The sequence below is a fragment of the Chanos chanos genome, chromosome 10 (assembly GCF_902362185.1).
Source record: "Chanos chanos chromosome 10, fChaCha1.1, whole genome shotgun sequence".
Classification (NCBI taxonomy): domain Eukaryota; kingdom Metazoa; phylum Chordata; class Actinopteri; order Gonorynchiformes; family Chanidae; genus Chanos; species Chanos chanos.
In genome coordinates, this window is record NC_044504.1 from 37,014,961 (window position 1) to 37,027,396 (window position 12,436).

Below are 12,436 nucleotides of genomic sequence, written 5' to 3' on the forward strand. Positions count from 1 at the left end.
GCATGTTTGAAAAAAATGCTTACTCACAAATGACTCAGCAGAAATGCCAACATGACAAGTGAGATATTTCACTGAACTTCTTCATTTGACCATTAATGAAGTTACAGAGCATTTTGCACTAACATTCATTTGGTTCTTGCAATTAGTGGAGTAAGTCACATTCTCGCCAATTGATCACATAATTCTGGATGAACCACTGAATATTATAATAGTCCCCTACACTGTTCTTAACAATGTTAATCATTGCAAACAATACAAAAACATTGCAATTTGCTCAAAGTAATTTTACCGAATGTGTTATCTGATCATTGCACAGGGTATAAAATTGTTCCAATAACAGTTTTATTCTGACCGAGAGCGATGATACGCTGTGTTTCATCTCACAAGCTGTTAGACGTTTTTTGTTTGCATAAAGTCAGCCGCTAAACGTCTGAGCTTCCTGGCAGCATTATTTCAGTGTTGCAACACTGGATTGCAAAGATGTTTGGAAAGGAGCAACCATTTTTAACAGGCCTGGCAAAAATGCTGTAACCAAATCCAGACCTGCTCTATCTCGCTAAGTCACTGAATTTCTTTCCTGTAAAAGAGGGAGGGCCAGTAACGTACTGCATTTATATCTACTTAATTCTAAGAGTAAGTTACAGCTGTAAATTATGCATTTTCTTCAGCTTAAAACATCTGAAATTGCTCTTCATTATGGTCAAGGTTTTTCTTTCTTTCTTCTTTGTTTTTTGTGCATGTGTATGTGTTTTGTGTGTGTGTGTGTGTGTGTGTGTGTGTAGAAACTGTTTTCTTGCTCCTTCAAAATAACTATTGCCTAATTTTGAGAGATGGGGCCCAGAGCAGAGCGTGATTCTGAAACTGTACATGCATTGGTTTCAACTCCACTCACGTGCAACATATGCTAAAGTTTCCACTGAACAAGTGAAAATTTATCGCACACATTAAGATAGCTGTTTAGTGCATAGATTAATTATTAATGATTGATTGCCGTTAAACATTACTAATGAGCAGCAATGGTATTTAATGGAAAATCAAATCTCATGTTACCCTGGTTCCCTTTTTCATTCCCATGTGGTAAAAACACTACAGAAGAGTACGGAAAGAGCTCTTTGTTATAACAGGTACAGTGCGCCTTCTGGGCAGTAGTGATTTTTTTGCCGCCACCCCCCCCCAAACCAAATGACAAGAGGAGATGTTTTACGTGTCTCACTGTTAACTGAGTTATCAACATCTCTGTGGTATTGTGTTTATGAACGATAAGACTTTCCCCTGAGCCCCCCCCCCAGAAGATTGTTCCTCATATGCCATGTGTGGACTGTGGAGATCCATCCATATTACACAAGACACAGAAACAGGTTATTCACCTTCCCTGGCATATTTTTGTATTATTTGTATGTGGTGACATGGTTTCCTGCACTGGTTTAACCACATGATCATGGGTAGAAGGTATGCTTCTTAGAGGGTATTGTCCTGGCTTGTACAGCAACAACATATCCTGTTGCAATCTAAATTTAAACATACAACTACGTCAGATAGGGTAACATGTCACTGTGACACTGATTAGACTGCTTGGTACTATGATGCTCTTATTTATGAATGATTGTTGGGATACACTTTGATTTAGAAAAATGTATGCGTTAACTATTAACGGTTAATAGTTAACAAGTAATTCTTCATTTCAAATCTGTTTTTTTTTTTTAACAAAACCTTTGAAATGGTCTGATCAATCCGTGTTCAGTAAACATTACACAGGTGTCCTGAATCAATATAGAAACCTTCAGAGTTCATCTGTTGAGGCTAAGGTCACTGCTGTGCCCAGACAAACAGGTATGTCAGTTTGTTTGTCACAATGGAAGTCATTGCACGTGACCCAGACCCAGGCATGGGAACAACCGTTAATGCTTTCATGGGTAAATGTAGGATTACATTTTGTGGATTGCTATTCCATGATTATTTGATGATCAAATTCAAGTGCCAATTTAAATTTTCAGTGAAAACATGACATGAAAGTGTTGAATAGGCAGTCATGATCTCTCAGTCTAGGAGGCCACTGTGGGTAATAAACCACTGGATAAGAAAAAAATGAGAGGCAAAAAAGGAAAAGGAGTCAGCATATTTTTGTGGAAATGCTGAATGTGAGGAGGAGGACTAGATTACGGGTTGCAGTTGGTATTGACTTCCCTTCTCACATTACCGTTTCTTGGAGATGAACAAGGCCCATGTTCTGGGACGGGCCATCACAGCCTACTTGTAAATTACATCTGTGAACTGAGGCAGAACGATTAAACGCTGAATCATCATATGATATAGTCGTGAAGTGCTTGCTCTTCCGAAGGAGTCGACGCATAACCTCTTAATTAGTAGAAAACAAACAAAAACAAATTGCATTGCTCCGACAGAGAACTTTCTCATTTACTTCAGTAAAATTACAAAGTCCACAAAAGAAAAAAAAAATGCACAGAGTAAGCAGAAAAAATGATAAAGCCAAAGTCCTGTTACTGTGTAGCAACTGCGCGAGCACTGCAAATTCACCTGCATGATGGTAAGATAACCACTGTATGCACGTGGTCATGCCTTTACGCCTTTACGACCTTACTCAGCTGCGACCTACTCCGGTCATGGCACACCGCACCTGAGTAGATACAGAGCGTCAGTAGAATTGAGGCAAAGTCTGTTGGCTTTTGCGCGGTTTTCATCCCCCTGCGGAAATCAGAGGAGTAGACTTCCTTGTACAGCGAATTTTGTAACGACAGGTTTCTTGTATGAGTGTTATTATGTAGCCTAACGGTTCACAGATTTGTGACAAAGTGATATTCACTGTAAAGTAACGACTGTTTTGTCAGAAAACAGGTCGTATAAAATGAAGTCTTAATATTTACTTAATGAGTTTTGAGTTTCAGTCAAGTGACCGATGCAACTCCTTGAGTTCTTGGAGCTCCACTCTCTCTACTCTAGAATTAGAAAGCGATAGCATTGACCTCGAGTGTAAATAAAACCGCCAGCTGGCGTTGTTCCCCAGCTGGAAATGCTTCGATAAAGCATCGATTTTAGATTGCAGCTGCGTTTCTAACGCAAGCTTTAAACTTTAGACGTTTGGTTCCCGATGTGAAAGGGAGAGGTATGGGGTGTGTTCGCCAGAATTTTCTTTTCCGTCTCCAGTACGGTATTAAGAATATTTTTAAAATCCAAACAAAGGCAATCGATATTAAAGTTATATTGAAATGACTTAAAAATAAGCGTTCAGTGCACGAGAAGGACGAATAATGTGAGTTTTAGATTCTTCTGTCGGTATGAAATTCATACGTCTCTCATTTAAGGTATTACAGAGTACACAAATTTCACAGGCGGACTTATGCATAAACTGTTTAGTTGTGTAACAGACTGTCTCATGAACGCTCAATTGTGTGGTCGTGCTCTATGGTCCCCTGCTCAGAGAACATTCTTGCGCAGTTTCGGTTTGTTCGGGGCCTTTAATTTTGCGCAGATGATGTGCTGCGCAATGTCCTCCTACGTCACTGATCGGCGACACAGAAATCGCATGTGAATGTTCGGAAGCTCCATGCAATGCTGTAAAAATGTCCACGAAAAACACCTTGTATGCTGGAAACACTTCCCAAGTAGAATCTCAGTCTTCACCGAAGGAGGAGCTCAGTAAGAAGGTTTGTTTACTCTAACTTTTCAGTTTTGAGCGCTGGAGGGTTAGCCGAATGATGGACGACTTGAGCTACTTTGACCCACGTCGTTTTGCTTAAACGTGCTGTAAACGTTCGTCAAATCCGTCTCATCATGTATAAAATATTTGAAACCCCACGTAAAAAGCTTTGGAGTGTAGTGTCTCATATTTACGACACATAACCTGTATAATGGCACCTTCTTTCAGATCAAGGAGCAAAAGATTTTGGTGGACGAGCTGTCTAACCTGAAGAAAAACAGAGTAAGTTGTTTTACCATAAAACTAATAGAGTATATGGGACAAATGCGTGAAATTAGAGACGTTGCATTTATTTCCTTTGATGTCAAAGTCGAAGGTTGAGTACTCTGTCCTACGTCATCAATTAAACTTGTTTGACTCCTAACTGGTATACTAATGATCAACAACTTTTTTCCTCACAGAGAGTCTACGTTCAACAGCCCAACAGCAATATATTCTTTTTATCTGACAAGAGAGAGACACTGAACACGAGTAAAAGTAAGTATTACTCACTAACATGTCCCTCATTTGTGTGTGTGTGCGTGCGTGTTGTGCAACACTACACAGGTTATCTTTTATTTCCACAGAGACACTGGATGTCATGAGAAAGGATTACCAGGACATGTAGAAGTTGTTGTGACGGCAATCAGATCACTGAAGAGAGAATGTGTGGCATCTGCTGTGTGGTGGGTTTGGTTTCACCTGAGCGTGTGTTGGAGAAGAGAGTACGCGAAAATCTGAAAAACAGGGGCCCGGATCACAGTCAGGATCTGAGGAAAACTGTCAGCGGCCCGAGGTACGGCTGCCTTTTCTCTGCCCACGTCCTTCACATGCGGGGCGGCCTCACCCCACAACCTCTACAGGACGCCAATGGCAATATGCTCCTGTGGAATGGGGAGGTGTTCAGTGGTCTCACCCTGGGACCTGAGGACAATGACACTAAGGTTGTCCTCCATCAGCTGTCAGTCTGCAGTAGCTCGTCAGACGTGCTCTCTGTTTTATCACAACTCAGAGGTCCCTGGGCACTTGTGTATTACCAAGAGACCCAACACTGCCTTTGGTTCGGCAGGGACTTCTTTGGAAGACGGAGTCTGCTTTGGCGCTGCGATCCAGATGAGGCGTCTTTGACGCTCGCCTCTGTGGCGTCCTGTCCGCCTGACTCTGCGAGAGCTCAGTGGCAGGAGGTCCCTGCCGTGGGCGTTTATAAGGCTGACCTGAGACAGTTCTCTCAGATGGGGGTTTTAACCCTAGAGTTTTACCCGTGGGTTCACCATGGAGACGGCCAAGTACCTGACGCACGAGCCCTCCAGTGGGAGGGTCTGCCCGGTTACGCCTCTCTGGTGATGAACTCTTCCGGTCTTTTCCTTGCTTCTCCTGTTTGTCCTATTAACACATGCATCTCAGACCCAGCACCTAACACTCAGCGTGATCAGAGCGGCCTCCAAACCACCGCTGAAGACCTGGAGCAGTTTTTAAACAGTGAAGAGAAGAGAGGAACGGTTATCGGGCTCATAGAGGTGCTTAGCGAGGCGGTTCGCCGGCGGGTGCAGGCGTTACCCGACGTAACTCGAGCGCCGGCGTCCGTGCATACCGAGGAGGCGGACGTTGCCATTCTTTACTCTGGGGGGGTCGATTCCATGATTCTGGCTGTCCTCGCCGATCGTCACGTACCCAAAGACAGGCCAATCGACCTTCTCAACGTAGCATTCGAACAACCAGAACCAAAGATACAAAAGGAGTCCGCAGTGGGGAAAAAGAAGCATAAAAGAAAACCTAATGATGATCACACAGCCCAGTCAGATCCCAAAAGGCTTTACAGCTTCAATGTACCAGACAGAATCACTGGTAGAGCTGGTTTACAGGAACTTAAAAGTCTAAGTCCAGAGAGAAAGTGGAATTTTGTTGAAATCAACGTAACTCAAGAGGAGCTTGAAAGAATGCGTCAGGAACGCATCCGTGACTTGGTTTATCCGCTGGATACCGTCTTGGATGACAGCATCGGCTGTGCAGTGTGGTTTGCAGCCAGAGGATGTGGTCTAGTGAAGCAGGGCACAGAAGAAAGGGAACACAGTTCAACAGCAAAGGTAACCGTAACTAAACCTGTCTTTTGGAACAGCGACAAAAAAAATGGATTTAAAATGTGAAAACCTGCGTAATGGAACTGTTTGGTACTTATGTGGTCTGAATGTTACAGTTCTATTTTTTTTCCTCCATCTGACCCGTTTTCCTGTGTAGGTGGTTCTGACTGGTATTGGTGCAGATGAACAGTTGGCTGGCTACTCCAGACACAGGGTGCGGTTTAAGACCGCCGGATTGGAGGGGCTGGTCAGTGAGCTCGCCATGGAACTTGGCAGAATCTCCTCGCGGAACCTCGGGAGAGACGACCGCATCATCGGGGATCATGGAAAAGAGGCCAGGTGAGAGTGGGAGAAAACCATTAACCCGTGTTCTCTTCATCATATTTAATGTAATAAAAAAACATTCATCTGTTTTCTCTTTGTAATCTTTCTAAGGTCTTCGCAGGACAGATGATTTAAAACTTGCTGCTCTTTTGTGGTTTAAAACAGGCTTGGCTGAGTGGGTTTTTTTGTTTTTTGGAGAACTGAATTATGTTCTTTTCTTTTCGTTCAGGTTTCCATACCTGGATGAGGATGTGGTTAGTTTCCTGAACAGCCTTCCAGTATGGGACAAGGCCGACCTGACCCTGCCCAGAGGACTAGGGGAGAAACTGCTTCTGAGGCTGGCTGCCAGAACCCTGGGCCTGGGCCACTCAGCCATACTACCCAAACGAGCAATGCAGTTTGGCTCCAGGATAGCCAAGTTAGAGAACAGTCATGAAAAGGCTTCTGACAAATGCTCACGACTAGTCACAGCGTAGATCAGGTTTAGGTCTGCATTGTTTATTATTATCATAGTTCATTTTCCGATCTGTGTTCTTAAGGAATGTACAGACCACACATTTGTCACCCACTGGGTTGAACTATACAGATACAAAAAACTGTACCGTTTGAAATTAACATCTTCAAGTTTGCCGTTCTCAAATCTTTGTACAAATTTACATCTCGGTGTCTCTTAATGATTAAAAAGCTCGTCCTTAAAAAGCATAGTGTTGTCAGGTTTGAGTGTCACATTAAATAAAGTTCTGAATTTTGAAGTTGGACTTTGAAGTAACTGTCACACTCGAGATACGACGGAAGGTTTCCCACGTCGAAGCGGCTGGATATCCGATGGACAAACACAGGCTTTCTGAAATGCAACACCATTATGTGACTGTTAGAGAACAACAGGACATGGTGCGATAAAACATGGGATCGGTATAAAGAGACTGACCGTAGTATGAGCCACGAGAGAAAAGTGCCAGGCGCGTCTCTCTCTTCAAGCGGCGCGTTCTGTGGGAGAGAAAAGGGCAAGATGAGGAGTCTGTTTATGAGCACAAATGATAAAATAATAACAATAATAATAATAATAATAATAATAAAAAAACACAGATGCTTGGCTATCGTTTCAGCTGCAGTACCTTCTTCTCATTTAGGAACGTGTCCAGCAGGGGAAGACTTGTCGCCGAAAACAAATAAAAACACGGACACTGAAAAGAGACACAACATCGAACAACACATTATAAAGTTAACTTTTATTTGCAAGTCCCGGAACTGTTAATATTTCTCAGTTTTGTTTTTAAAAATCAGTTCGTTGCAGTTGATCCAACGTAACAACACTGATCGTACACAACCCGAACTCACTGCGTGACGTGATTTGGTCTCGGACGGGAGAGGCTTCTCCCTCATACGCAGCACCCTAAGGTCCTCGTCCACTTCCAGGATACCATACTTTGAAGTTTCTGTACGGATAAGTGATGGAGTAAGTCAGACGGCATTACACAAACTGACACGGTACAGCAGGCTGGGTTCTCACCTTCCTCTTTGCACTGGTATGAAAGCACTAAATTACTGTCACCGTTCTTCTTCTGGAGCTCCGAAAACCTCTCTGTAAATTTAGCCAGACTGAAATCCTCTTTGAACAAAGTGTCTCTGAGAAGGGGAAAAAAAGAGGAGAAAGATTTAATTTGTGAATGAATCAGGTCATTTTTCCCTGAAAAGGGAAAAAAAAAGGTGATTCCGACTCTATTTTTAAATGAACCAGGTAATCATAAGCTGACAAAGACAGCAGTATTGTATTATAATATCAATACCCTCCGATAACTAAGACATGATCCTCTATGGCAAAGTGCCTCACTGTCATCTGCAGGCAGCCGACAGCCCCATGGCGTTCCTGTGGGTGAGGTGAAGTCCCGGTTAGTGTGATTCAGAATTCCGGTCCTGGACATGTTTGTTCTAGAACAGCTCATACACATCTATAGGAAAGGTGATCAGTAATCGTGATGTAATGGTGATGTAGTTGATAAGCTGGGTCGGGCTTTAAGGGAAAGGTCATTCATTTCAAATGCTGCATTCGAAAGTTATACACGAAGGCGTGCTGGTACTGTTTTTCATCCGTCTTCAAAAAGACCCTTCAAAATATTTGCCTGAAAATCTGGTTCTTTTTCATTTGGTTCAAGTTAAGGGGAATGAGTCTGATTCCTTTAAAGAGAACTGTACATAAAAACATGCTAAATCACTTAAAAACAAGTGTGAAAATGACAACAACAACGACAACAACAAACTAGACCTGCAATTTTTGTGAGGTTTTGTAAATTTCATAATTAAGCTCTCAATGTTTAATGAAAATGGATGTTGTAGACTTAGTCGTAGCGCATGCAGACTTAAATGGTGGACATGTACCATACACTCCGTGTCCAAATTTTCAGCACTTCTTGTTTAAAATGCTTATTACGTTAAAGAGTCAGCTAATTATCCTACATTGCTGACCTCTCACTCTATAAAAACTGTCTTCATCAAAAAGGTTGCAATATGTATAAAACTGTCTTGAATTTTGATTTTGATGGGCTAAATGGTGGCGTATTGAGATGTGATTAGAAGGATGAAGACCAGAAGTCGCATGGACATTAAGTCAGGATCTGTAGACCTTCAACCATACATTACTAGTAGTGAGATTACCACTCACCTCATTGGTTCGAGTCCCATCATTAAGGATTTTCACATTAGGAAAATCTCGTGCCCACTCCTGGAATGCCTCGTAATAAACTGCATTGGTCTGTTCACGTGTTAACGTAAAATTAGTGAAGAAGTCAGTGATTAATTTGCATATTTTAAGAGAACTCAATAGTATAACACTCGTTTACTCACAACGACATAAATTGCATCGACACAGCCAGTTCCAGTCAGTGCCCGAACCCAGTGAGAGACGAGGGCGCAGCTGCCCACTGGAAGCAGCGGCTTGGCAATGCCTCTTAGATGTTTGAATTGTCCTGTTTTGTCATTCTCGATATCTCTCTGCAGTCTTGTCCCATATCCAGCAGCAAGAATTACTGCTTTCATCTCTGCTGAGGCGAGAAATAACTAACCTGACCAGAAGTAAACTGTTACGCAAAATCCTCTGATATGATCTCAAATTAGCTTTATTAAACAAATGAGGTACTAGAGGGAAATATCTCTTAAATGCCTCAGTTACAGAGGCTTCTATTTCAGAGCAACTCTTGTTTTAAATTTGCATGTGTAGTTTGTCATGCAACGAACTCCAGTAACTATAAAGTTCACCGTACGTCATCAAAGTTGCAACCGGAACTGCTTGAGTGTTCCCCCAGTCAAAAAAACGCGAAGCAATAGCACCATCTAGTGGTTTAAATGAAAACCAATCCAGTGTGTCGCAAGATCAAAATCAACGCCAATATAAGAGCAGATTATACGGAACCCCTTAAGTCCCAAAAGGTGATTTTTTTTCCTTGTGCGCACAAGTTGTTATCTTGTGCACACAAGATGTTTATCTTCAACTAGCTAGCCCACCAAAAACATGTCAAACTTACTGTTCAAGTAAATGAACGTTGCCATGTTTCAAACATACCTGGGAAATCAACAAACGCTTAGAAGCTTTTACTGTGCAGATATTAACTTGTCTCCACAAGATAATTACCTTGTGCGCACAAGACAATAACTTGTTCCCACAAGATAATAACTTGTTCCCATAAGCTGATTGACTTGTTCGCGTAAGATAAGAGGAAATATCACATTTATGAGCTCCATAAGACTTCGTGCGCAGTTAAGAAATATTTCTAACTCCGGCGAACAATACAATCTGGTGAGCCTGCCATCTTCATCAACAACATCATTCATCACTGCAGCGTTCAGTATGTACAGACGTCCTGTCTACTCAACTTCCTTGAATTAACTCGCTTCATTATACCTGCCTACCTGTTGACTTGAAGAGAGAAACACATTCACTTCTCTGAGCTATGGCGATCTAATATGGGAGTGCTTTGCCCACGGGTTCCTCAGACAGAGGAAAGATGCACAGAACTGCAAGGTGAGGTGGCACGGAATGCAGTAAACCTTCTCCAGGGCAAGATTAAACTCTGCCTGACACTTGTCAGATTTCTGGATATTGCCAGCACTTGTGATTGCATATCATACACAACTGTTTTTTTTTTTTATTTGTGTTGCAAAGTGTTGCAAAAACATGTGAACCACCACAAGCGATTGGGTTTCTTTTTTCAGTGTCTCATGGACACGTCCTACGTTGCTTGTTATCAGGGCATATAAAATGAGGATAAGAAGACAGACACAACCCATGAGCCAAACAGTGCAGATAAAAAGAAACTCTTCGCTCAGTGTTCTGGGAATATCCCACTAAACTTGCCCCCCAAACACACACACACACATACACACACCTGATTTCTTCCTGCCAACATGATAATCTATTTGTGTTTGAGAGAACCCACAACCTGACCAGTGTGGTTTGGCGCAAAGAGGACAAGTTGGAACACATATCAGAGGAATCAGCAGAAATTGGCAGAAATCAGATTTGACTACTGCAAAGACTCAGCCTTCCTCCGACTCATCATGTAATCTGTCTATCTGTCTGTCTGTCTGTCTATCTATCTATCTAGGTGATTTCTGTTCATTTGGACTGTAAATATCCACAAAGACATCACATATTAATAGGATGTCAGGCCGGTAAGGTTATGCTTCATGTGCGGCCATTACATAATATTACAATACTTCCCACATGAGATAGGCGGTAATGTTATTCAGTGTCATAACATCCATTGTAACGCTGAAACTCTTTACGACAGGGCTGTCAAGTTTAATGTTACCACTCAGAAGAATATCCTCTTCTTCTTCTCTTTTTTTGTTCTTTTGTGGCAAATGTCATCCATTGAGTTTCAGCCCTTCTCCCTCAAGCACAGTATTGTGCAGTGACGGGAAGCTATGAATACTATTATTAAGGACAAAAGAGACTATTTAGGACAGACGGAATTCCTTCAAACAGACATCCGGCTACTAGTGCAATCTAAGAAAACCTTTGCCTACTAAAAAGCCATTCAATGTATGGTCAGAGGTTAATATGATCTTCTACTTGTGCACAACCAGAGGACTTGACATCTGACCTGTGTTTTGAATTCAGACAGAGTGTGTCTTTGGGGCTCTCTGCTTTGTTTGACTCACAGAACTGCAAAAAAATCTACCTTGCATCTGGGAGTTTTTGAGGGGGGGGATTACTCTCTGTCCCACCACGCTGAGGCTAAAAACCACACCATGTTACGTCAGCTCGCAGGGCAGAGCAGCTGCCTGAACCAAAAGCCGTGGGTCGTTCACTCATACAGGGGATGTTGGTATAATTTTAGGCTTTTACCTTTGGTATGATAATGTATCATAGCCACACTAGACTTGTTCTCAGCAGAGAAGTGAATTTAAGAGAAGCCCATACACTTTAACATGCTCCAAAACATGCCTGTAATATGACAAGGTAATGTGTTTTGGATCGATTGCCACTTGCAATGAGCCATATCTCTTACACTGGTATTTTATTTTTATTTATTTATTTTTATTTGTATTAATCCATTTTATGTGATGATCAATCCTGTATCTTAGTGGCAGTACTTACCCATTATTAGTTGTTCTAATCATTAGATATATAACTGAGATGCATTCAGTCTAACTCTTACATTTTAGAGTGCTTCATGCTGATTGCCCTTTGTTTTTATTCTTGGTGTAGGAATGTCCCTTCCAAAAGCCCCGATGTCAGAGTGTGCTGATTGCCCTTTGTTTTTATTCTTCTTTATTCTTCTTTATTCTTTATTAATGTCCCTTCCAAAAGCCCCGATGTCAGAGTGTGCTGATTGTTGAAGAGACTACTCTGGCCGCTATAGCTGTGGTTGCCGAGAGATCTGTGTTCTCCGCCTCTTCCCGTCGGCTCGGTTTCACCGTCACTTACATTTAGGCTGACTTGCTGACGCTTAAGACGCTTTGGTCGGCCTGAGCGTGAAGCCTGGCCGTCAACCGTGAGAAGACAGATTTCTGAGTTATCACTGCCGCCTGTTTTACACTGGTGTTTCGTAATCATTCAGTAGTTTAGCTATTGTTCTGTTGTTTGTAGCTTGTGACTGTTTCTTGATGGTTCCATTTCTAGTATTATTTTTAGTCCACTACCTATCAGATGTTAAGAGTCAATGTGTGATCTTGGCATGTTTTGCATATGACTATAACCAGTAGGCGATTGATTATTTTTTAACAGGGGGGATGGCCCAATGGTCACTGACACTAATCTATAGACTATAAAGGGCATGGCAGGTTAACAAGGGGGATGTATTTTGGTCATTTTGCTAACAAGGGGGATGGCATCAAACCC

General features: G+C 42.1%; 3 protein-coding genes across 3 annotated transcripts; 2 read left to right on the forward strand and 1 right to left on the reverse strand.

Moving 5' to 3' along the window:
* Nucleotides 1–3,538: 3,538 nt before the first annotated feature.
* Nucleotides 3,539–4,359, forward strand: asdurf (ASNSD1 upstream open reading frame). The gene is made up of 4 exons (XM_030787186.1): nucleotides 3,539–3,662; nucleotides 3,884–3,937; nucleotides 4,117–4,192; nucleotides 4,282–4,359. The coding sequence occupies exons 1-4, from the start codon at nucleotides 3,579–3,581 to the stop codon at nucleotides 4,320–4,322; spliced, it is 255 nt and encodes an 84-aa protein (XP_030643046.1). The 5' UTR covers nucleotides 3,539–3,578; the 3' UTR covers nucleotides 4,323–4,359.
* asnsd1 (asparagine synthetase domain containing 1) lies at nucleotides 4,336–6,583 on the forward strand. The gene is made up of 3 exons (XM_030787184.1): nucleotides 4,336–5,778; nucleotides 5,930–6,111; nucleotides 6,326–6,583. The coding sequence occupies exons 1-3, from the start codon at nucleotides 4,360–4,362 to the stop codon at nucleotides 6,570–6,572; spliced, it is 1,848 nt and encodes a 615-aa protein (XP_030643044.1). The 5' UTR covers nucleotides 4,336–4,359; the 3' UTR covers nucleotides 6,573–6,583.
* On the reverse strand, nucleotides 6,574–9,296 carry LOC115823159 (uncharacterized). The gene is made up of 8 exons (XM_030787185.1): nucleotides 8,938–9,296; nucleotides 8,756–8,845; nucleotides 7,884–7,963; nucleotides 7,607–7,722; nucleotides 7,435–7,532; nucleotides 7,212–7,280; nucleotides 7,025–7,083; nucleotides 6,574–6,940 (listed from the first exon to the last, which is right to left on the reverse strand). The coding sequence occupies exons 1-8, from the start codon at nucleotides 9,127–9,129 to the stop codon at nucleotides 6,820–6,822; spliced, it is 825 nt and encodes a 274-aa protein (XP_030643045.1). The 5' UTR covers nucleotides 9,130–9,296; the 3' UTR covers nucleotides 6,574–6,819.
* Nucleotides 9,297–12,436: the final 3,140 nt, after the last annotated feature.